Here is a 26120-nt window from a genome sequence, read left to right on the forward strand (position 1 = left end):
GGCCCATATAAAGAACAACAGATACCTGGGATTGAATTACAGGCTGGAAACTAGTTTGAGCAGTTTAGATAGTTTAATGATTGCAGGCATTGAGAAGTTTCAAGTATATACATTAAAAGTAAATATTGACCCTCAAATGGGTTGTAGCTTGGAGTTCAGGTGATTTAGTTATGGAATGATAAATTCCTGAGAGTCATAACAGATGATTATCTAAAAAAAAAGTTCAGATGATATATGAACAGGAGCGGATTAGTGGTGCTGGAAGAGCACAGCAGTTCAGGCAGCATCTACTGCTCCTCGGAGTAGCACCACTAATCCAGAATCTGGTTTCCAGCATCTGCAATCATTGTTTTTACCTAGGAACAGGAGTGGGCCATTCAGCCTTTAAGTCTGTCTCACCATTCAATAAGATCATGGCAGATTTGCAGCCTAACTCTGTATACCTGCCTTTGGCCCATATCCCTTAATTTTTTGATATTATCTATCTCAAATGTAAAATTAACAACTGATCCAACATCCACTCCATTTGTGGAAGAGAGTTCCAAACATCTACCAATCTTTTTGTGTAGAAGTGCTTCCTAACGTCTCTCCTGAATGGTCTGGCCCTACTTTTCATGTTTTGCCTTCTACTTCTAGAATCCCCAACCAGTGGAAGTAGTTTATCTTTATCTACCTCATCCTTTCCTGTTAATACTTTGAAGATCAGGTCACCACTTAACCATCTAAATTCCAGAGAAAACAGCCTTATTTGTATAATATCTCCTTACAACACCCCTGAAAGTATCATTCTTGTAAATGATGCTGTACTTCCTGCAAGGCTAGTACATCATTCCTAAGGTGTGGTACCCGGATCTGCTCACAGTACTCCAGGCAGGGTCTAACTAGGGTTTTGACAAACTGCAGCATTACTTCTGCAACCTTATACGCCAGTCCTATAAATATAAAGGCCAGCATTCTATAAGCTTTGCTGATCATTTTCTGCAGCTGTTCGTGCATGTTAAAAAATTGTGCACTTGAACCCCTAAATCTCTTTGGACATCCATTGTATTTAACATCATACCATCTGGAAAGTATCCTGATCTATCCTTTCTCAGTCCAAAGTGGATAACCTCACGCTTGCTTACATTGAACTCCATCTGACACGGCTTTGTCTATTCACCTAATCTATCAATATCCTCTGGTAATGTTATTCTATCATTTCCATCATCTACAATACTGCCTAACTTTGTGAGGTGCTACATTTTGAGAAAGCAAATCTTAGCAGGACTTATACACATAATGGTAAGGACCTAGGGAGAGTTGCTGAACTTTGGAGTGCAGGTTCATATCTCCTTGAAGGTGGAGTCGCAGCTAGTTGGGATAGTGAAGAAGGCATTTGGTATGCTTTCCTTTATTGGTCAGAGTATTGAGTACAGGAGTTGGGAGGTCATGTTGCAGCTGTACAGGACATTGGTTCGGCCATTGTTGGAATATTGCGTGCAATTCTGGTCTCCTTCCTATCGGAAAAATGTTGTGAAACTTGAAAGGTTTCAGAAAAGATTTACAAGGATGTTGTCAGGGTTGGAGGATTTGAGCTATAGGGAGAGGTTTAATAGGCTGGGGCTGTTTTCCCTGGAGCATTGGAGGTTGAGGGGTGACCTTATAGAGGTTTACAAAATCATGAGGGGCATGGATAGGATAAGTAGATAAAGTATTTTCCATGGGGTGGGGTGAGTCCAGTACTAGAGGGCATAGGTTTAGGGTGAGAGGGGAAAGATATAAAATAAACTTCAGGAGCAACCTTTTCACGCAGAGGGTGGTACATGTATGGAATGACCTGCCAGAGGAAGTGGTGGAGGCTGGTACAATTGCAACATTTAAAAGGCATCTGGATGGTATATGAATAGGAAGGGTTTGGAGGGATATGGGCCAGATGTTGGCAGGTTGGGATATCTGGTCGGCATGGATGAATTGGATCGAAGGGTCTGTTTCCGTGCTGTACATCTCTATGACTCCATGACTCTATGAGAAAGTTTGGATAGCAGACTTTCTCTCACTTTCTAAGTTGCTCATAAATAATTAAGGCCCTAACAGAAATCCTAGTCAGACACCACTGGTCACATCTTGCCAATTTGAGTACTTATTTATTATTCCTACTTTCTGTCAGTTGCCACCCAACCAATTTCCCAAACTAGGAGATAAATTTAAGCAATCTGAAACTATCATTTGAACTTCAATGTGAGATTGCCCTATTGACATCCCAAGATTCAATATAATTATTTTGTAATCAACCTGTTCAGACATGTTATTACACACTTCCTGAACAAGTGGCCTTGCACCCAGATCTTCTAGCCAAAAAGTAAGGACACTACCACAATGCCACAAAAGTTTTGTTATATATAATGGATTTGCTCTGTACATTGTGTAATTACGACACGGTTTCATTCATTTTTAAATCATTTAATTTTCCCAAAATAGGTGTCTTGAAAGATATCAACAAAAAATGTGGTGTGAATTACATAGAATATAGAACATAGAACAATACAGTGCAGAACAGGCCCTTCGGCCCTCGATGTGGCACCAACCTGTGAACTATTCTAAGCTCATCCCCCTGCATTATCCCATCATCATCCATGTGCTTATGCAAGAATTGTTTAAATCTAATGTGGCTGAGTTGACTACATTGGCAGGCAGAGTATTCCACGCCCTTACCACTCTCTGAGTAAAGAACCTGCCTCTGACATCTGTCTTAAATCTATCACCCCTCAATTTGTAATTATGTCCCCTCGTACAAGCTGATGTCATCATCGTAAGAAAAAGACTCTCTCTATCTACCCTAACTAATCCTCTGATCATCTTGTATGTCTCTATCAAATCACCTCTTAACCTTCTTCTTTCCAATGAGAACAGACCCAAGTTTCTCAGCCTTTCCTCATAAGAGCTTCCCTCCAGACTAGGCAACATCCTGGTAAATCTCCTCTGCACCTTTTCCAATGCTTCCACATCCTTCCTGTAATGGGGCGACCAGAACTGTACACAATATTCCACGTGCGGCCGCACTAACATTTTGTATAGTTGCAGCATGACATTACGGCTCCAGAACTCAATTCCTCTGCCAATGAAACCTAACACACTGTATGCCTTCTTAACAGCACTATCAACCTGAGTGGCAACTTTCAGGGATCTATGCACATGAACTCCAAGATCCCTCTGCACATCCACACTACCAAGAATCTTTCCATTGACCCCCAGTACTCTGCCTTCCTGTTATTCTTCCCAAAGTGAATCACCTCACATTTAGCTGCATTGAACTCCATTTGCCATCTCTCAGCCCAATTCTGCAGTTTATCCAAGTCCCTCTGCAACCTGCAACATTCTTCCAAACTGTCCACCACTCCACCGACTTTAGTGTCATCTGCCAATTTACTAGTAAAAAATGAAGTCTGCAGATGCTGGAGATCACAGCTGAAAATGTGTTGCTGGTTAAAGCACAGCAGGTTAGGCAGCATCTCAGGAATAGGGAATTCGACGTTGAAGTGCTCGAAACGTTGAATTCCCTATTCCTGAGATGCTGCCTAACCTGCTGTGCTCTGCCAATTTACTAACCCATCCTCCTATTCCTGCGTCTAAGTCATTTATAAAAATGACAAACAGCAGTGTCCCAAAACAGATCCTTGTGGCACACCACTTGTAACCAGACTCCTGGCTGAATATTTTCCATCAACCGCCACTCGCTGCCTTCTTTCAGAAAGCCAGTTTCTAATCCAAACTGCTAAATCACCCTCAATCCCATGCCTCTGCATTTTCTCCAACAGCCTACCATGTGGAACCTTATCAAAGGCTTTACTGAAATCCATGTACACCATGTCAACTGTCTACATGCTTGGTCACCTTCTCAAAAAATTCAAATGAAGTTTGTCAGACACGACCTGCCCTTGATGAAACCATGTTGACTGTTTCCAATCAAATTGTTGCTTACTAGATGATTATAAATCCTATCTCTTATAATCCTTTGCAAAACCTTTCCTACAACAGAAGTAAGGCTCACTGGTCTATAATTACCTGGGTCATCTCTACTGCCCTTCTTGAACAGGGGCACAACATTTGCAATCCTCCAGTCCTTTAGCACTAAACCTGTAGACAATGATGACTCAAATATCATAGCCACAGGCTCCGCTATCTCCTTCCTAGCTTCCCAGAGAATCCTCGGATAAATTCCATCCAGGCCAGGGGACGTGTCTACTTTCACTCCTTCTAGAATTGATAACACCTCTTCGTAACTAACCTCGATCCTTTCTAGTCTAATATTTCGTATCCCATTCTTCTCCTCTACAGTATTCTCTTTTCCTGAGTGAAAACCAATGAAAAATGTTCGTTTAGCACCTCTCCAATCTCCACAGGGTCCACACTCAATTTCCCACTTCTGTCTTTGACTGGCCCTATTCGGACCCTAGTCATCCTTTTATTTTTCACATACCTATAGGAGGCTTTAGGGTTCTCCTTTATTCTATCTGTTAAAGGCTGCTCATGTCTTCTCTTTGCTCTTCTTAACTCTCTCTTTAAATTCTTCCTAGCTAATCTGTAACTCTCTGTCGCCTCATTTGAACCATCTTGTCTCATCAACACATAAGCCTCCTTCTTCTGCTTAACAAGAGATGCACTTTCTGTAGTAAACCATGGTTCCCTTACCTTATCACCTCCTCCCTGACCGACAGGGACATACCTCTCAAGGACACACAATATCTGTTCCTTAAACCAGCTCCACATTTCCATTGTCCGCATCCCCTGCATTTTGCTACCCCATTCTACACATCCTAATTCTTGGCTAATCGCATTATAATTGCCCTTGCCCCATCGATAACTGTTGACCTGTGGCATGTACCTATCCCTTTCCATCGCTAAACTAAGCATAACTGAGTTATGGTCACTCTTTCCAAAGTGCTCACCAGATCCATTGTGGCCTCCCCGCTTGTCGACCCTTCGACATTGTGTGTCAGGAAACCCTCCTGTACACATTGGACAAAAACTGATCCATCCGACGTACTAGAGATATAGCATTTCCAGTCAATATTGGGGAAGTTAAAGTCCCCCATAATGACCCCCTGTTCCTTTCACTCCTACCCAGAATCATTTTGCCAATCTTCTCCTCCACCTCCCTGGAACTCTGCGGAGGCCTATAAAAAACTCCAAGCAGTGTGACCTCTCCTTTCCTGTTTCTAACCTCAGCTCATACTACCTCAGTAGACGGGTCCTTGTCAAAAGTTCTTGCAGCCACCGTTATACTAATTAAGTCTAACAACCTCAATATTTGCAGCTGAACTACTGAGTTATAAGCACTAGAAAATCTACTGAAAAATAATTTGCAGTTAATTAAGAGAAGTCAGTGTGTATATATTTTCTAATCAGCTTGTTCAGAGATGTTATGACACATTTCGGAAGTAGGTGTGATTTGAATCTCTGCCTCCTGACTCAGAGGTAGGGACCCTATCACTGCATCCTAGCCACAGGAGCATTTCTGCTAAAACTTTCTGGTCTTGATATCAAAGGAGTTAATGTGGCTGTGGCTTATTTGGTAACTTCCTTGCTTCTGAATCAAAAGTTACAAGTTAAATCCAACTCCAGATCCTTAAGCACATAATCTATGTTTGATGCTCTAGTCATCTCAAGACAGAACAATGTATTTTGGGTGAAACCAAAGCCTCTTTATCTAGAGGGACATCCTTAAAAGATCTTGTGCCATTCTTCAAATAGGAGTAGGGAAATTCTTCCCCATATATATGATCACTGAAGGAACAGATAGATAATAAAATGTTGCTATTCTATCTTGATGTGTACAAATTGACCGTGACATTTGCAACAACAGTGCCTGCACTGCAAAAATACCTCATTAGTTGTAAAGTTCTTGGGGACATCCTGAAGCTGTGAAGAATATTATATGACTACATGTTCAGGTACCTTAATTTAAAAAAAAGTGTTTGCATTTCCATCAATCTATTCCTACAATTCTGTTGGTCCGTGGAGTTTTCTGACTTCAAGGTTGGTCACATTGGCTTTGTAACTTAGAGCAGCACAACCTGCATACTGGACTATAAATGCATTACCAAGTTTCAGTGGTAGCTATATATTCAATTGCCACAGCCCTAAGCTCGGTAATTCTTTCTCAAAACCTGTCTACCCCTCTTCTCCTTTAAGGCATCCATTAAAACACATTTCTTTGCCAAAGCTCTGAGCTTCTTATCCTAATATCAACTTAAGTGACTTGCTATCAGATTTTGTTTGATAATGTTCCTGTGAATTGCCCTGGATGTTTTATTCTGTTTAAAATCCTACATAAAAGGAAGTTCCTGTACAGATGAAGTTGCAGTATGGGGTGACTGTAATCTAGTAAAGGTGAATGAGGTGGCATCTCATGTAGAGTAATGTTTTGCTTGAAGCAAATAAATGGTGGGATTAATTTTTGCCCTTGTCACTTGGGTTTTGCATGGTCCAAGGTCAATGAGTGAGAATTGCATTCCTGTTACAGGACCCACCTGGTTTTCTTCCTATGTAAATGTGGAAGTGCTACTATGGTTCTCCAGTTCTTTTCAAATTTTGTTATAATGCAGATTTGACAGGAGTTTAGGAGCAGACATTCTTATTTCATACTATTTATTGTTGATTTCAATTAAAATGAACTGAAGGAAATGAGGACAAACCCTTGTTTATGACCACTTCACTGCTGCACCACCCGTAGATACTTGAACTTAAAAGTACCACCTCAGGTTGACATGAATACTCATCCCTCACTCTCTGATTATAATCTTCCAATACTTAGTGCAACTGCATCTGGCTCAAGATATTTCAAATATTCTCAGTGGGAGGAATATGGACTAAATATTCTTTTGATGTATTGACATACTGCGGTGGGTTCTTTTGTACATCACGGAAGTTTTAGTTTAGTAATTGTGTATTAGATGACTCCCATCAGATCTAACTTGACTCTGTTATGCAAAAGCAGGTCAATCTGACCGTGGTTGGAGAAAAAACAAAATATTCTCAAATTAAGACCCTGAAGAGATTGTCCTTCTTCAAAACATGTGTTTTTGTGTGCTAAAGTATAAAGTGTATGCTATTTGCCTCATTGTTCAAATTTCATCCTGCAAACTTCAGAAGTAAATACCGTACTTTTTTTTTATTTCCACATCAGGTGTGTGGAACAAATTAAATAGTTGTCTCAAAGAGCCAGCTAGTTATGATGTACCACATAACCATGTTTCAGTGCCTACAAATTCTCTGAGGTGTGTCTCGAGTTCAGTTTGGATTATTAGTTTGTGAACAAATAGATACCTGGGTTAGTGTTAGTTTTACTTAACTAAATGAAATTAGCTCCGGCTGGCTGTGCTGATTGCACATATAGATCACTGAGATTCAAAAGTAACATGCAGTCAGCAGCACGGTGCCCATTTACTCATTTTCCTGGCTACTGAAGGGATAGTTAACATTACTGAGGGTGCAGAATGAAACTTCGCATGAGGTTATTTGATCCATCAGGTCCATTTGTTTCATCAGCTTTTGTACAACCTGCTCATCTATGAACTCGACTTCGAACACTTTTCATTTCTCAAACAAAGATCCTGCAGTTTAGTCCTGTCACATGTAAAACAAGTGCAAACTGAAAGAATCTGTTTTACATTTTAAACTTGAGAATTGCATTTATATAATTCATCATGTGTCATTGTGAGAATGATAACTACTCAGGATCATAAATTGCTTTTGTAAGTCTGCAAATGACTGAACAGGCCAGTTCTGAATCTTTAGCTCTGTGGGCACAATGGACAGACATCCCTCAAGGAGCTGAATTGCAGGCCTTGCTACCATTTGTTTCCTTTCCTGCTGCCATTCTGCCTCATCATTGAAGATATTAGAATTCAAAGTATGGCTTGATGGCAAGTTGTTGCCATTTTGAACAATTGGTAGCAAGCTTCTTTCAGTTATTAACATCAATGATGCTGCACTTTAATCAAAGCTTTAGAGTGTTTTTTAAGCTTTTTCTTTGTCCTCTTTTTTAATGCTGGCCCATTTCAGAGGTGAGAGAACAGGACTTGTCGGAGGGAAATGCTTTTCAGCCTCACGATGTCCAGTTCATTTTAGTTGGCATTGCAGGCATTTTGCCTGAATGTATGTAGAGCTGACTTCAATAAAGAATAGCATTCATTTGATCCTTACATTGCATCCAGAAAATGCAGCAGAGGCGGTGCTGATGGAATTCCTCTTCTCAGAACAGTTCTGACAAAGGGTCACTGGACTCAAAACGTTAGCTCTGTTTTCTTTCTACAGATGCTACCAGACCTGTTGTGTTTCTCCAGCATTCTCTGATACTCATACACTCGCTTTGCTTTTGCCTGTGTTTATTGTTGTTCATTATTCACAGACACATTTCCATAATGTTGCCATTTGAACTTTGAATGTTTATTTTCAGGTTGAGATCGTGACACACACAGGACCCCACAGGCGCCTATGGATGGGTCCACAGTTTCAGTTTAAGACGATTCATCCTTCAGGACAAACAACAGTTATTTCTTCCAGTTCCTCAGTACTTCAGTCACAGGGACCCAGTGACACCCCACAGCCACTTATGGACTTTGATACTGATGACTTAGAACTCAATAGCCTGAGGTAAGGAAATTCATCATAGTATGCAAGTACTGGTTCTCTGTACATTGCCCAAGATACAGAATCTCAATGGTGTTGGAAAGTCTGTTCCTTCACCTCATGCCTGCATTGCTTCCCTTCTTCCCCATCAGAAAATTAAGCTGCGCAAACATCAAATTGCACTTGTTTGTGTTTTATTTATACAGTTTGTTGTCATTGTTGGATTCATTATTGAAGTGTAAAATGTAGTTACAGTGAACTTATGCATCAAACATTCCTCTAGTTCCTATTGAATTTTTTTTGCTGTTTTGTTCAAACCAAGAGTCTTATAGCACGGACGCTAGTGCTGCCAAACAGACCAAGGGGTGCAGTGCATAGTTCCTTGAAAGTGGAGTCTTAAGTAGGTTGGGTGGTGAAGAAAGTGTTTGGCATGCTTGCCTTCATTGGTCAGATCATTGTGTATAGGAATTGGGATGTTATGTTGCAGCTGTACAGAACATTAATGAGGCCACTTTTGGGATACTGCATACAATTCTGGTCACCATTTTATAGGAAGGATCATATTAAACCTGAGAGGGTGCAGAAAAGATTTACAAGAATGCTGCTGGGACCGGAGGGTTTGAACTATAGAGAGATACTGGGGCTATTTTCTCTGGAGCATCGAAGGTTGAGGGGTGATTTTTATTGAGGTTTGTAAAATCATGAAGAAAATAGATAGGGTGAATAGCCAAGGTGTTTCTCCCAGGGTAGAGGAGTCCAAAACTAGAGGGCATAGCTTTAAGGTGAGGGGAAAGATGTAAATGGACTTGAGGGGTAACTTTTCACACAGAGGTGGTGCGTGTATGGAATGAGGGGCCAGAAGAAGTGGTGGAGCAGGTACAATTACAATGTTTAAAAGGCAGCTGGATGTGTATATGAATAAGAAAGATTTAGGGGGATATGGGCCAAATGCTGGCAAATGGAACTAGGTTAGATTGGGATGTCTGGTTGGCGTGTACGAGTTGGACCAAAGGGTCTGTTCCCATACTATATGACTGTTTTACACTGTAACTCATCCATGCCAACCAGGTTTCCTAAAAATGGCTAATGTGGTGTCAATTATTTAAGGAAGGTTACAAGGAAAAACCAGGGAACAATAAACTGGTGAGCCTACATTAATCATAGGTAAGTTGTTTGCATTTGGAAAGGCAAGGACTGATTAGGGATAACCAAAATGGCTGTTTGCATGGGAAATTGTGCCTCACTAAGTTGATTGAGTTTTTTGAAAAGGAGACAAAGAAGATTGATGAAGGCAGAACGGTAGATGTTGTCTACATTGACTTCAACAAAGCGTTCAACAAGGTCCACATGGTAGACTAGTTAGTAAGGTTAGATCACATGGGATCTGGGGGAGCTAGCCAATTGGATGCAAAATTGGCTTGAAAGAAGGAGACAGAGCATGGTCATGGAGGGTTGTTTTTTGGACTGGAGGCCTGTGACATGTGGTGTGCCACAGGGATCAGCGCTGAATCCACTACTTTTTGTCATTCATACAAATGATTTGGATGCGAATATATGAGGTATGCCTAGTAAGTTTGCAGACGGCACCAAAATAGATGGAGTAGTGGACAGTGAAGAAGATTACACCACAGTACAATGCAACTTTGATCAGGTGGTCCACTTGGTCGAGGAGTGGCAGATGGAGTTTAATTTAGATAAATGTGAGGTGTTGCATTTTGGCAGGACTTATACAGTTAATGGTAGAGCCCTGGGGAGTGTTACCGAACAAAGAAATATAGAGGTTCAGGTGCACATTTCCTTGAAAGTGGAGTCACAGGGAGACAGGGTAGTGAAGAAGGTGAGTGGCACACTTGCCTTCATTGGTCAGAATATTGAGTATAGAAGTTGGAATGTCATGTTGTGGCTGGACGGGACATCAGTGAAGCTACTTGTAGAATACTGCATACAGTTCTGCTTGTCCTTCTATAGGAAGGATGTTGTTAAACTTGGGAGGGTGCAGAAAAGACTTACAAGGATGTTGCCACCAGGACTGGAGGGTTTGAGCTATAGAGAGAGGCTGAATAAACTGATTTCCTTCTCCTGGATTGTCAGAGACTGAGGGGTAACTTTATAGAGGATTATAAAATCATGAGGGCCATGGTTGGGGGTGAATAGTGAAGATCTTTTTCTTAGGGTGGTGGAATCTAAACCTAGGGGGCATGGGTTTAAGGTGAGGGAAAAAATGTAAAATGGCCCTGCAGGGTAACTATTTCATGCAGAGGATGGTGCATGTCTGGCATGAACTGCCAGAGGAATTGGTGGAAGCAGGTACAAATGCAGCATTTAAAATACACTGGGAAAGGTTTAGAGAGATATGGGCCAAATGCTGGCAAAAGGGACTAGATCAGATTGGGATGTTTGGTCGGCATGGATGAAGTGGACTGAGGGTTTGCTTCCATGCTGTATGACTCTATGGCTGTACTGCTGTAATATGAATTACAGTGAAGCACTTGGCTGTTTTCACATCACTGTATAAATTGGTGGGAACTGGCAAATCTCTAAAGCATATCTTCAGGTACAAATAAGTCTTGGAGGTTTATTTAGACCAGTCACTCTCCAAAGACCAACATCAATGCCATGTTTCCAGGGAAAACATTAATCACATTTCCATCAACAGGAAAACATCAATGATAAGTGCACAGAACTTTTTCTATCTTTGAACAACTTTGTGAATGCAACACAATACTAATTCCAATGGAGACATCAACAGGAAGGGTTTCAAGTTTATAAGTGTGTAGCTCATTTTAGGGCACAAAAATTACAAGCAGAATTTAAAGCCCTACCTGGTGGAAAGTTTAGTGATGGAGACTAGTTTAGTTAGGCACCAGGATGGTGGTTGGAGATCCTGCCACCTGCCTAACATACCCCATTTAAGACAGTGACAGGAAGACACATGAATACCCTTTGCATTCGATGCCTATTCTGCATTATGGAAGCAAGGCAGACAAACCCATCCATGATCGACTTGAGGACTCCTGGTGTGTGTGGTTGGTGCTGCTGCTGGTCCCTTAGTCACAGGATAATGGCTGAGCATCCTTTTATCAGGGAGGAAGAGGTACATTTCCCCTCAGTCCCCAACCTTTACAAAGCTTTGAATGTTGTGGTCTAGGTCAGGCCCTGTTTTTATTTTGGTCAACATGTGGAGCAGAACTGGGTGGTTTGTTTTAGTATTGCATGGAGAAAATTTGTTTGGGGGAGAACATTGAATTTAACTATGTCACATAATGAGCATTCAATATAATAATCAAAAGTGCAGTCGTTCTGGTGAAATATTTGTGCAAATGACAGGCCAGATTACCGTTGCAATGTTTAACACATTATTTTTGGATATTATGGTGTCAGGATCCAGCCAGTCCGCTCAGAACCTGTTAGCATGCCAGGATCATCAAGGGTAATTGCTGACCGAAGAACTCTTTCAACAGTGATTGATGCTGGATCAGGTAGGAAATCTACTGGCGGGGAGGAGATGACTTAACTTTACCTGCTGAACTCTCTTATTTGAGTGTATAATGTTCTAGTTTGTTAAAGACTGATTTGTTCAGCAGATTTCCATTTGATTTTTCTCAAGGTGTCACAAGCTATCTTAAGAATTAATAGTAACATGCTTTCCATGTATATGCTAAAGTAAATGTCTTGTCTAATATGAAAAAAATCTGCAATGAATTAACTATGGAGTGCATGTGCACAGGTAGTTGGATGGTACATGTTGACAGAGTGAAAGTTCTTGCTGTAAAAGAGTCGGATAATTTTTGTCATCTGCAACAACAAAAATTTTTTTCTGCCTTCAAGTTTCCATTGTTTCACATATTTGTTACCTGAATATGTTACCAAGATTTTCTGCTTCCTAGTATGCTATGGAAAAGATATGATGGTGTGGATTTTTCTGATATATGCCCTGGTGTGCATCATGAGTACAATTGAATCAAACTGAACATGCCTCCTGATATGAATGAAAATTGACAGCAGAAAAAACTTCAGTCTCAAGCATACTGATAATAAATGACAGCCATGACATGTTGAATAGCAGAGCCGGCTCAATGGACTGAATGGCCTGCTTCTGTTTTCTGTGTTTTTATGGAGCGGTGTTATGTTTTCACATACGTTTCCTACAAGCCTTTTGTCATGTGCTCAAGTCAGGGTAGAATTGTTCTGGGTGCAGTGACGTAAATGATTGATGATAAGTTCCTCTGGACAGTATTTCCTGCAAAAACACAAGTGTGCACTTTGTTACTATTTATGAACCCATTATGAACAATGTATTCGGCACGTAGAATTCTCTGACCCTCAGCTAGAAAATCCAAGTTCAAATGCGGTTGGCATTCACATTGCTTCCTCTCAAGGGCATGTTTTGTCTGCCCTCGCCTGTAGGACAGGAGTGAAAAACTAGTAACAGGAATCAAAGCTCCTGAGTTCAAGTATTCCTCTTACTGAGTTAATCAAGAAGTGCTGTGGAAAGAATTCAGGATGTGCCTGAAAGACAACTTGTCCAAGCAGAATAGTGTGACAGAAAAGTGAGAACTGAGAAGTTTACACCAGTAACATTTCAACCTGTCACATAAGATAACCACTCTAAACCTGCATCCTTAAACCTTCCCACAGCCAGTTATTTCAAACTGGCTCATCTTTAATTCTAACCTGCCTCCAGGATGCACAAGGAATGAGGTAGAATTCCAGTGTTATGCTCTCACTGTTATTGATTTCAATGGGAAATAAAATTGAATAGAATGTAAAGTCAGTGTTGCACCCAGTCACCTCAGTCTACTGAAGAGCTGGTTCCACTGAAGCTGTTCCCTGTGAGCAGTGGCAGACTCTTTGCAGGAATACCAGATGTCCCACCACCCACAAAATATGTGACAGTCAGGAATTCTACATGTTATAAGCAAACCTATTTTTGCAGAAGTTTGAAAAATATTGTTTTTACATTGATTTTAATCTTTCAATGTGATATAATCCAGATACACAACACAACTGATGGATTTAAAATTTGTGAGTCAGATTCCAAAAGTCTTACATTGCTTGTGGTCTCTCTGTTTTTCAGTAAACCACCAGTTCCTGTTATGTATGCTTTACTGTTCCAACATTCTAGCTCATTGCAATCTCAGCAACACTGTTCAAGCCCTCATTGACTTGGGTTAGATTTGGTGCCACCCAGTTCGCAGCAATGAGCAATAAGTTATAAGTGTCTAACCATGCATTTTAAACATGTAATTCTAAGACAGTTTCCAACTTAACTTTTAACATTGAGGTTTACTTTGATCTTCCACTCAAACCAGTTTTTGCCAAAATTCTCAAACATTTAAATTCAATCATCTTTCATTATCCTTAATGACCACTTAAAACAAAACAAAACAAAGAGTACCAAGGATTAAAAGCGGTATTTAAATTGTGACTACCAGTCTACAGGATGAATTTTGAGCAGGTTTACATTCTCTGGCTACAAAGCAGTATTTTGTGACCAAGAGAAAAGCCCTTTACATACTCACAGAGCTCAACATCTGGCTAGTAAATTATAAAACTCGCTGAGAACACAACTGTGTCCATAAACCCAAACTACTCCAAAAACGTCCTGTGCTAAGTCCGAAAATTAGCCAGAAATCTAGAACATCAGTTTAGCAATGCACTGGAATGGCATTCTGAACATTGTGATGTTCAATAAGAGAAGGGTGGCCTGCCTGAATGTATCAGCTTATCCTAATGTTTTTCAGAGGGCAGCGAGACTGGAAGTGAGGGCTCAATTAGACCTGCCATGACTTTATCGAACAATGGAGACTTAGAAGGGCCAAATGGTCTATTCGTGCTCTTGATTGTATGTTAATATGTAGCCATCTTCCACCTCCCAGTTGGTAACTTTAGAAATGCATTCTTAATTTTGCATCTATTTGTGTATGCAAAGCAAGATATGCTCCATACTGCTGCAGAAGTTGTACAAAACAATGATTTTCGTTCAGTTCTATCACCTTCAATGATATTTATTTAAATAAGGAGTAGGGTGACATTATCAGATACAGTCTTAAACAATGAAGCCGGCCAACGGCATTCAGAGGTTGCGAGAGATGGTCATCGGAAAGGTCTGAACTAATTCAGCTTCTTTGCACCATCAGATCAGTTTTTAAGACCATAAAACATAGGAGTGGAAATAAGGCCCATCAAGTCCGCTCTGCCATTCAATCATGGCTAATGGGCATTTCAACTCCACTTACCAGCATTCTCCCCGTAGCCCTTAATTCCTTGCGACATCAAGAATTTATCCATCTCTGCCTTGAAGACACTTAGCGTCCCGGCCTCCACTGCACTCTGTGGCAATGAATTCCACAGGCCCACACTCTCTGGCTGAAGAAATGTCTCCGCATTTCTGTTCTGAATTGACCCCCTCTAATTCTAAGGCTGTGTCCACAGGTCCTAGTCTCCTCGCCTAATGGAAACAGTTTCCTAACGTCCACCCTTTCCAAGCCATGAATTATCTTGTAAGTTTCTATTAAATCTCCCCTTAATCTTCTAAACTCCAATGAATACAATCCCAGGATCCTCAGCCGTTCCTCGTATGTTAGACCAACCATTCCAGGGATCATCCGTGTGAATCTCTGCTGGACATGCTCCAGTGCCAGTATGTCCTTCTTGAGGTGTGGGGACCAAAACTGGACTCCAAATGGGGCCTAACCAGAGCTTTATAAAGTCTCAGTAGCACAACAGTGCTTTGATATTCCAACCCTCTCGAGATAAATGACAACATTGCTTTCGCTTTCTTAATCACGGACTCAACCTGCATGTTTACCTTTAGAGAATCCTCGACTAGCACTCCCAGATCCCTTTGTACTTTGGCTTTACGAATTTTCTCACCGTTTAGAAAGTAGTCTATGCTTTTATTCTTTTTTCCAAAGTGCAAGACCTCGCATTTGCTCAAGTTAAATTCTATCAGCCATTTCTTGGACCACTCTCCCAAACTGTCTAGATCCTTCTGCAGGCTCCCCACTTCCTCAGTACTACCTGCCTGTCCACCTAACTTCGTATCATCAGCAAACTTCACTAGAATGCCCCCAGTCCCTTCATCCAAATCATTAATATATAATGTGTACAGCTGCGGCCCCAACACTGAACCCTGTGGGACACCGCTTGTCACCGGCTGCCATTCCAAAAAAGAACCTTTTATCCCAACTCTCTGCCTTCTGTCAGACAGCCAATCCTCAATCCATTCCAGTAGCTCACCTCGAACACCATGGGCCCTCACCTTGCTCAGCACCCTCCCGTGTGGCACCTTATCAAAGGCCTTTTGGAAGTCTAGGTAGACCACATCCACTGGGTTTCCCTGGTCTAACCTACTTGTCACCTCTTCAAAGAATTCCAACAGGTTTGTCAGGCACGACCTCCCCTTACTAAATCCATGTTGACTTGTTCTAATCCGACTCTGCTCTTCCAAGAATTTAGAAACCTCATCCTTAATGATGGATTCTAGAATTTTACCAACAACCGAGGTTAGGCTAATTGGCCTATGATTTCCCATCTTTTGTCTTGATCCTTTCTTGAACAAGGGGGTTACAACAGCGATCTTCCAATCATCCGGGACTTTCCCTGACTCCAGTGACTTTTGAAAGATCTCAACCAATGCCTCCGCTATTTCCTCAGCCACCTCTCTCAGAATTCTAGGATGTATCCCATCTGGGCCAGGAGATTTATCAATTTTAAGACCTTTTATCTTTTCTAGCACTGAATTTTCTGTTTAATCAAGTATGCATAACAAATAAACATGGAAGTATATAAAAATAGATCAAAGTGGAACGATCGGAACAAATAATCTTAGTGTTAGTTGAATCTTTATGCCTTTAGTTTGTAAATTTTGCTAAACAATATTTAGCTTGTTAAAACTAAAACTAGAAAGTTAATTCTCCCTTAAATGAAAACATTAACCTTTTTTTTCATAATCTAGTATGGAACAACACACTTTATGTAGGCTTTATTGCATTTTTAAAAATACTAATGAGACTAAACTATATTAGGAAGTGGTCTCTAATGTAGAATAATTACTCTACATTACCATTGTTCCTAAGTTATTTCAGACAGTGCACTGCAACTCTACATACACTGGAAGCTCTAAGAAACCCTTTATGATTGCATCAGGAGTTCTGTGAAATATAAATAAACATAAGCAATTTGTATATCTTTGCAACAAAACCCATTGAATCATCCATTCAGCCACTGTGCCTGATCCAAACAGAAAACTCTGAACAAAATCTATTTTACACAAAAGTGATTAGAAAGCTAATGGGGTCTTTTGAAAGCAACTTGGCAGTAGACTGAGGTGTAATTGTTGTGCCAATAATTTTTTAAAAAATAGATAATTGAGAAATACTTTGAATGTTTGATCAAGAATTCTAAACTGCTGGAAATATTAAAAAGGTAATTTTGTACATTGGAATTTCACACTCAGATCAGGGGTGCATGCCATGGAGCTGTTTGGATATTGGTTTTGGACCGTCATTTGTAAATTTGAATTAATTTCTGGTGATGGTGATATATGCTGCTTAGAAGCTGGTAAAAAATAGCAGAAATTCTGGCTCTGTATATGCTTGAAATTACTAGACCCTGCAAAAGAGGGGCTCATTATTCCTACTGGCTCTTGTCTGTTTATAATTGTACAAGGGTAGCATATCAAGCAGTAATGTAATAGTCCAAAACACAACTTCTTCCTGATGGCAATTGTATCATCGAATAACTGGCTTAGCTTACATGCTTGATCTCTTAATTACATACCAACAGCAACATCATAATGACTAATTGTGAGCTTTCCTGTATTAGATGTAGCAATTCTTAAGTAATGCTTGTAAAATCTCATCCATGTTGTTGGTAGTAAACCACTTAATACATCTCTGAACTTGAACCATTTTAGTATTAAGACTAACTCTAATGGAACAGACACATTAAATATGCAGAAAATATTGCAGGGAAGAAACTTGTGACTCCATTCTAAAGACTTATCAGAGTTTTAAGAGGCTCCTGCTGGCAAAAAGAGTTCTCTATGTGGTGCACAGATCTTGAAATTTTCTGTCATATTTGCAGCAGCTGCAAAAAAATGGGAGGATCCCCAGGTCGAAATAGCAGCAGTACACAATACTGAAATTAGTTTTAATTGAGTCTACTCTATGGATAGCATTTGGTGTATGCCATGGTTATAAAGTAAAGAATATATGAAATACAGGTGTATATAAGTATTCACATTATATATCCATCAGTTTCAGATTCTTTGTTACAGTTGACTTTCACCTAAATCCCAGTGTATTTGTCTGCTCATTCCATCAGAATAACAACAATCAAAAATTATTTTCTTCAAGTAGCACTTAAAATGTTACCTCAAGTTATATTAAAGTGCGAAAGTAAGGAAAGCTACATTGTTTGCATTGTCATCCTTCAAAAGGACAGTTAAACAATGTCCTGTCTTCATGTTTGGATCAACCATGTACAAAGTAGAAGAGAACATCCTCTTGGTAACTTGGCCAATACTTTTTTCTCAAATACAGCAAATATAGCATTGTGGCTGAGGAGCGATTAGCACATTTGTCTACGTAATCAGTCACTGACTCCAAAATATTAATCATGTAAAGTGCTTTAGGTCATTTTGACAATACAATAAGTTGTTATATCAATGTAAGCATTTCTCTTTCTTTGTAAGTGAATGGGATAATTTAGTAGTGATTTTACAAGTGTTCAAAGGCTGCCTGGTAATTGTCATGACATAATTCATGATTTGTTTTCTGTCCCCAATTTTATACCTCTCATCTCCTTCTGAAAGCGTTAACATGCATGCTGGAAGCAGTTCTCTCGGTACCGGTTTGATGTGATACCTCAGTCAAATAGTCATTCTTGTGTGAAATTTGGCAGTGTTGGCATGCTCAGTTCTTATCTAGTCCTCACTCAAAGTACACTGCTGATATGAATTAGTGATCAGGAGTAGGAATCCCTAAAGAGGGACACTGTGAGTGATTAATGCACCTCAGCTGAGATATGCTAGTTCATCACAAATGGGCGGAATTACTGATTTGATTTTCATAACCTGCTTCCAGCCATCTCTGTACTCTGCACTCATCCCTTTTTGATGAACATATTTATAGAGATTCAATAATCAAAATAGATGTGTATTCATTTTATTAATACCCTGAGTCTGTGCCTACTTTTAATACAGGAGGAAAGATTTTCCCCACACGTTTAAGCAAGTTTATCATCTATATCAGTCAGCTTCCATTGTAGCTTGGATCCACAGAGTGAAATCAAATCCAGATGAATTGTTCCAATAAACAAGCTCCCCACTAAAAGATCAACAACAGTTTGCATTAGTATAACATCTTTAATATCGCAAAAACACCCCCCAGGAATGTTGTCCAACAAAATGCATCATTGAGTTGCTCAAGGAAGTATCAGACCAGGTGATTTGTTCAAAGATGTAGTATTCAGCAGTAATTTATGACAAAGTATGGCAGCAAGTTTTAAGAAAGGAATTCTATTGCTTATCACCTAAGCAGCTGAAGGCATGGCCCACCAACGGTGGAGCAAATAAAATCAGGCTAGTGCAAAAGGTCAGGATTATAAACTGAAGGAGGTTACAGAGATAAAATGAGGGTCATTGAGGGATTTGAATATAGCAACGGTTATGCTTTTAAAACTGAGGCATTGGTCGACTGGGAGTCAGCGTAAGCACTATGGTGATGGGTGAATAGGACTTGGTCCAAGTTAGAGTATGAGCAATGGAGTTTTAGATCAAATCAAGTTTATGGAGGCTTATGGGTGACAGGGTAAGCAGGAGGTCCTTGGAACCTGGAAGGAACAAAAGCATTGATAGACAGTTCAGCAGGAAATTGATTGAGGCTAGTTCAGAGAAGGGTGATTTACAGAGTTGGAAATAGTCAGTCTTAGTGATGGAGAAGAATAAAATTGGCAGTTTAGCTCAGATTTAACATGGATGTCAAGATTGCAATCCATCTGGTTCAGCCCCAGAAATTAAAAGACCCCCGTATTGACACCCTCTAAAATCAGTTGATTTTCATACAGCATATTTCCTTGACTTCCTGTATAATACACAATACAAAATAATTCATTGTCACGTATATTGAAACAGGAAGTAAAAGGTTTTTTTTAGAGACATAAGATACAAGTCATTCTGTTATAATGTGCATTTCGTCAATGCGAATTTGCTGTAATTGGACTCACTATTTCTACAGCGCAAACTTTTAAAACATGTTGGCTCTAACACAATTACAGCATTTTAAGTGTTGTTTCTAAAGTGTGACTTTTCTATAATGCAGAGTTGCACAAGAATGTAACCATCACATTATAGAAGAACTGACTGTACAATAGAAACCTACTTTTTACTATAACTACCATTTGAACAACCAATAAGATCACATATTTGAAATTACTGTTGTATGTTTGGCATTTTTAGAAACTAATTTGTATTCTCATTGTGAGAACTTTTTAAAATGGTTTTATATTTAAAAATCTCTCCTGTGTGACATAAAGGGTAACATAAGTCATTTAAGTGGTTAATGTTTGGTGACTTAACTGTGCTGGTATTGACTGAATTACACAGACTTTAAAAACCATTGTCTTTAACTGGTGGTTATTGAGACAGGTAAGGTTCTCAGCATTTGATCATTGATTTTGTGGGTTGTGTATCAAAATCTGGTATTCTTAATTGACTTCTACTTGTACAGTATTAATGGCGTGTAGTTACTAGGTGTTAAATTGTAGACCGAGAGTGATGTCCGCAAAGAAACCAAAACCAAATGACAACTTTTTCAAATTGATACCTATCAATGTTGTCATAAACCATTCTTCAGTATTTATATTAACTCTGACATGGTATCTGAAGCAGAGTTATAGTGAGGTTGTAAGAATCATTAGAGTACTGTGAGTACAGGAAGGATACCATCCACAGGGAGAGAGGTGCAGGGTAAACATTTAAGTTTGATGATGTTTCTAACTTTGCTTTCTCTCTTCTTGGATGTTGCTGAACCTGCTAAGTATTTCCAGCATTTTCTATTTGCATTATGTAAGAATCAGATAGACTCACAAAATACTGCAAATCAACATCAGTAATGTGCAGCGATTAGAGAACGTGGGATTGATGTCCTTACAGCAGATATTGCTTAAGGGAAATGTAATAGAGATGTTCAGAATTATGAGGGATTTTGACAAAGTAGTTGGGGAGAAACTGTTTCCTGTGGCGGGAGGACTGCTAATCGAGGACACTGATTTGATATAATTGAGGGCAGTTTTTTCTTAAATGAAATAGTTCTTATAATCTGAAAGTCAGATTATAATCTGTTTGAAAGTCAGTGGAAGGAAATTTAAATATAACATTTTAAAATGAATTGGATAAGTACTTGGCAGGGAACAATTTGTAGGGATACAGGAAAGAGATAATTGTGCAGCCTACTGGATAGTTCTTTCAAAGAGCTGGCACAGGTGTGATAATTTGAAAGGACTTCCCCTAAGTTGTTTTATATATGGAGTCATCAACAGTGAGCAGAATCATTATTAATGTTAGGTATGGCGGAAGAAATAGTCTTGAGGATGGGAAGATAATGAGGAATATGAAGTGATAAAGGCAGACTCTTATTGTACAGGTATGTGTTGGCTAATGACTATTAGTGATAGTTCCTTTTCTGCCACAAAATGTTGTAACCCAGATGTGGAAAAGCAGAGAGTAGATGCAGAATTGTACATTGTAATGTCCTGCACACACAGTTGTGATGATGGCCAAGTGATGTGGTGTTTAGCTGTTATTTGAGGGCTAGACATCAACCTAAACATTGCACCGAACCCAACTGCTCTGGATCTTTAGTGCCATGGATCTTTACAACCACCTGTGAGGGCAGAAAAGTCATTTGTTTAGTATTTTATCTGAAAGACTCCACCCCTAACAGTGCAGTGCTCCCTCCACCCTTGAAGAGAATGCGACTTTATATGTGGAAATTTCAAAGGGTCAGACTAAGTTGAATGTATATCCAGTGTTTTGGGACAATGAGGTAAAGGTTAGCATTTGGTATGAGGTAAAAAATAATGGTTTTATTGTTGTTAGTGCATTATATTCTGGCTGATTTGTGACTTGTTACAAAGTGAGAATTGTGAATTGGAGATAAATGGTCAATCACTATCAACAATTTGCATTTGAATAATGTGATCAGTGTAAAACGAAGTTGTAAAATTCTTCACCAGTATTCCTGAAGAAATGGACACCAGGTCAGGAAATGAGGAAATAGGGGATGACCAAAACATGGGATGAAGAGTTGCATTTGAAAAGATTCCTAAAGGTAAAGGTCCAATGATTCGGAACCTCATATACTTCATCCTTTGTAAACTTTTATTTCTTGGACAATTTACAATTAATGTTTTTCCCATCTTTATGATTTAAATTTCATGACCTCTGGATATTTTAAAGCATTTTGCAGTTGAAGTCCTGAAGTGTAGTCACTGTTGCAATGTTATATCATTGTGTCCTGTTTGTTCAAATTGTGATGAGACCTGTAAAATCAGATAGTACAGGTGAATGTGTTTCTCCTGCAGAAAGTGTCATAACATTGTTCCTGTGGTGTTATATCCTGTTATTTTTCACTGCTAACAGTAGTGAGAATTGTTTTTTGGGCTGTTTTGCCTGAGTGGCTGAATATATGCAAAAATCTGACGTCAGCATGTGTTCAGTACTATAATATCCTTTTATGATTATAAGTCCTTCTGTCTGTGTACCTTACTGTATTGAACTATGGCTAATGAGAAATAAATATGGCAAACATTAAACAATCTTACAGAATAAGCTATTTATATATTGGAGATTTAACTCTTGTGTTTGGGTGTAGGAGATTGGTTTGGTTTAAATCATTACATTTTTATACTGGATCATAAATTTTTATAATCGTCTTTAAACCAGGAAGTGATTCCCCAGATATGGCTACATCGTTTGGATTGATGGCTGTTTATGAGTCGATGTTTATCTAGCTCTTTGATTACTTGCTGTGGTGCCTTGTCTTATCAGACTTTATCGCCATGTCTAACCTGAAAAACATTAAGTCGACCTATATGTTAATTTTATGGATGATTATAATTAGGTCTGAACCATTAGAGCCTTTGATGCTTCCTTCCCCAGCAATGGCTTTCAAGGTAATTGTTTAACTGTTGATCTCCTGCAGTGTTGTCACTGAAAACTGACATCTGGTTTCTTTGACTCTTAAAATCACCTGGACATCCTCACTAAAGTAATGTCCTGAACCTGGTTTTGAAATTGGGCTGCAGTTTTTAAAAACAATTTCCTGTTTTGTTAATTGTTTTGAACCTAGAATGGCAACACAATGGAATGAATAAAATTCTCTATTCATAGGCCTGCACAACACTGAGGGAGGAATTCCCCCACACTGGATGGCAACAGAGCAAGTAGTTTAAACAGGAGAAGTTCTGTATTCTGCTGTCTTCTGATCAATCAAACTATAAGATTTTATTATAAGGGCATTTGTGAGGCTTGGGGCAGGGACAAAAGTCACAAGTCTTGGCCTTAGGGCTGTTCTTGGCCCAGGCTCCAATTCCCAATGCAAGCACAGCAGTATCACCTCTGATCAGCACAAGGCAAGCCCAGGCACCGACCAAGCACAGGAGCCCCCTAGAAGCTTAGGCCTGAGTTATTAGGCCCTAATGAGCCTCCTATCCTGGGAACTAGTGAGACCACATTTGGAATATTGTATACAGTATTGATCTCTTTAGAAACATAGAAAATAGAGGCAGGAGTAGACCATTCAGCCCATTGAGCACACTCTGCTATACAGTTTGATCATGGCTGATCATCCAACCCAGTATTCTATTTCCGCTTTCTCACCATACTCTTTGATTCCTTTAGCCCTAAGAACTGCATCTAACACTTCCTTGACAACACTCAATGTTATTGCCTCGACCGCTTTCTGTGGCAGAGAATTTCACAGACTCATCACTCTGTGGGTGAAAGTAATTCTCCTTATTTCAGAACTAAATGGCCTACCCAACGTTCTTAAATTGCAACCCCTCTTTCTAAACTTACCAATCATTAGGGACATCCTTCCTAGTCCTGCCAGAATTTTCTGGCTTTATGTGAGATCCCTCTTCATTCTTCTAAACTCCAGCAAATATAGTCCTCCTGATCCAGTCTCTCTTGATACATCCGTCCTGCCATCCCAGGAATCAGTCTTCTGAAAGAAAAGAATGTCTGGATGGATACAGCCGCAGTCAACCTGGATGCAGGCACTCCCTCCATAACCAGAATGTCATTCCTCAGATAAAGCGAACAAAACTATGCACAATATTCCAGGTCTGGTCTCAATAAGGTCCTGTACAATTGAAGCAATACCTCCCTGCTATGTACTCGAATCCCCTTACCATGAAAGCCAACACATCATTTCCCTCCTTTACCGCCTGCAGGACTGCATGTTTTCGTTCAGCGACTGATGTACAAGGACACTCAGGTCTCATTGCACCTCCCCTTTTCCCTATCTACCACAATTCAGATATCATCTGCCTTCTTGTTTTTGCTACCAAAGTGGATAACCTCACATTTATCCACGTTGTACGACATCTGCCATGCAATTGCCCACTCAGTCAACTTATCTGAATCATACTGAACCATCTCCATTTTTAGATTTCTCCCTCCCACCCAACTTTGTGTCATTGTAAAATTTGAGCTATTACATTTAGGGTTTCCTCACATAAGAAATCGGCAATATTTTGAACATTTGTGGTCAAAACACCGATTCCCATGGTACCCCATTAGTCGGAAGATGACCCATTTATTCCTGCTCTTTGCTTCGAGTTTGCTAATCAGTTCTCTATCTATGTCAGTACAGTACTTCCAATCTCGTGCACTTTAATTTTACATGGTAATCTCTTGTATGGACCCTTATTGGAAGCCTTCTGCAAGTCCAAGTAAACCAAGTCTCCCTTATCAACCCCCTTACCCACTAGTTACATCCTCAACATTCCAGTAGATTTGTCAAGCATGATTTCCCTTTTGTAAGTCCATATTTACTCTGTCCAATCCTGTCACTATTTTCCCCCAAGTGCTTTGCTATTAAAAGGGAAGGATGTAAATGCCATGGAAGCAGTTCAGAGAAGGTGTATCAGACAATACTTGGAATGGGTGGATTATCTCATTAGAAAATGTTCGACAGGTTAGGTTTGTATCAGCTGAAATTTAGAAGAGTAAGAAGGGTTCTCTTTGCAATGTATAAAATCCCAAGAGGTCTTTACAGGGTAGACGTGGAAAGTATGTTTTGTTTTATGGGAGAATCTAGAACAAGGGCCTACTGTTACAAAATAAGGGGTCACCCATTTTAAATAGTGATGAAGGGGATTTTTTTTTTCTAAGGTTTGAGAGACTTTGGAGCTCTCTTCCCCAAAAGGCAGTGAAAGCAAAGTCTTTGAATTTTTTTAGGTCAGAGGTACATAGGTTATGGATAGTAATCCGGATTTGAGGTTACAGTCCGATCAGCCATCATCTCATTGAATGGTGGAGGAGGCTTGAGCTGCGGAGTGGTCTACTGCTTCTAAACCAAATGATCATAGTCTCTACTTTTAGTGCTGCTCATTTTGGTCACAGATGTGTGCCTTCTAGACCCACACAGAAGATTTGACAAGAGGTATTAGTTGTTTTCTGTATGTGAAAACAGCGGAAGGAGCAGTCACACCATTTCTGGCAGTTTGAAGCTATTTATCTTTTGATGGGAAGGTTCAGGAAAACCTTCTAAGTTAAATGGAAGATTTTTCTTTGCATGCCCAGGAGAAGGAGGAATTTCAGTACAGTCCCTCAAAGAAGTTGAGGCCTTTCTTACTCTGGATCCCTGTTGCTCATGTGAGACCCTCCGGAATCACCTCCTTCTTCATCCATCCCCCTCATATACCTGTAAATTCCAGTGTTTTACTGCCCAACTGCTTTTTGTCGTCATTTTACACATTGCAAGCAGGAACCACACTGATAGCAAATAAATGACATCCAGTAGTTAATACAGACTTAAACTTAAGCTAATGAGTACATCTTGCATGCACTGAGAAGGTTTCTCAGTTTTATGAATCAGCTGATTAGAGACAAGCTTCCCCAGATTCAGGCCAGGCTTCTTGGGTACCTTATGTGTGGATAGAGGAGGGGCAGGTGGCAAAGACTGATAAATACATCCCCTTACAATTGGGAATTTCTCCAACAGAGGAAAGAACAATAATAAGTTGTCATTGAAAAGTCCGTGACTCCTTTACCCATACAGCTGAAGAAGGCTGATAAGAGCTAAGAGCCTGCAGCAGAAAATTACTGATTAATAATTTGGCAGTTTTGTAACTGCAGTGTCAAAGTATTGATGTTTTACTGCTTATTGGATTGCAATAAAGTTATGAAGTAAAGGTTCAAAAAATCATTTCGAGTGTGAGACTCAATGCAATGCTCACAAGTCAGTTTTTAAAAAATAAATTATTCCGAGGCCAAG

General features: G+C 39.7%; 1 protein-coding gene across 2 annotated transcripts in view; it reads left to right on the forward strand.

Annotated features, from left to right (window-relative positions):
* The window catches only part of bcas3 (BCAS3 microtubule associated cell migration factor), a 1146863-nt gene that overhangs the window by 693813 nt on the left and 426930 nt on the right, over window positions 1-26120 (forward strand). For both annotated transcript variants that reach the window (XM_060847956.1, XM_060847957.1), the window contains exons 21-22: window positions 8438-8634; window positions 11992-12089. In XM_060847956.1, the coding sequence (XP_060703939.1) occupies window positions 8438-8634; window positions 11992-12089 (295 nt within the window). The remainder of the gene's footprint in view (window positions 1-8437; window positions 8635-11991; window positions 12090-26120) is intronic.

This window comes from Hemiscyllium ocellatum, chromosome 31, assembly GCF_020745735.1.
Source record: "Hemiscyllium ocellatum isolate sHemOce1 chromosome 31, sHemOce1.pat.X.cur, whole genome shotgun sequence".
NCBI lineage: Eukaryota > Metazoa > Chordata > Chondrichthyes > Orectolobiformes > Hemiscylliidae > Hemiscyllium > Hemiscyllium ocellatum.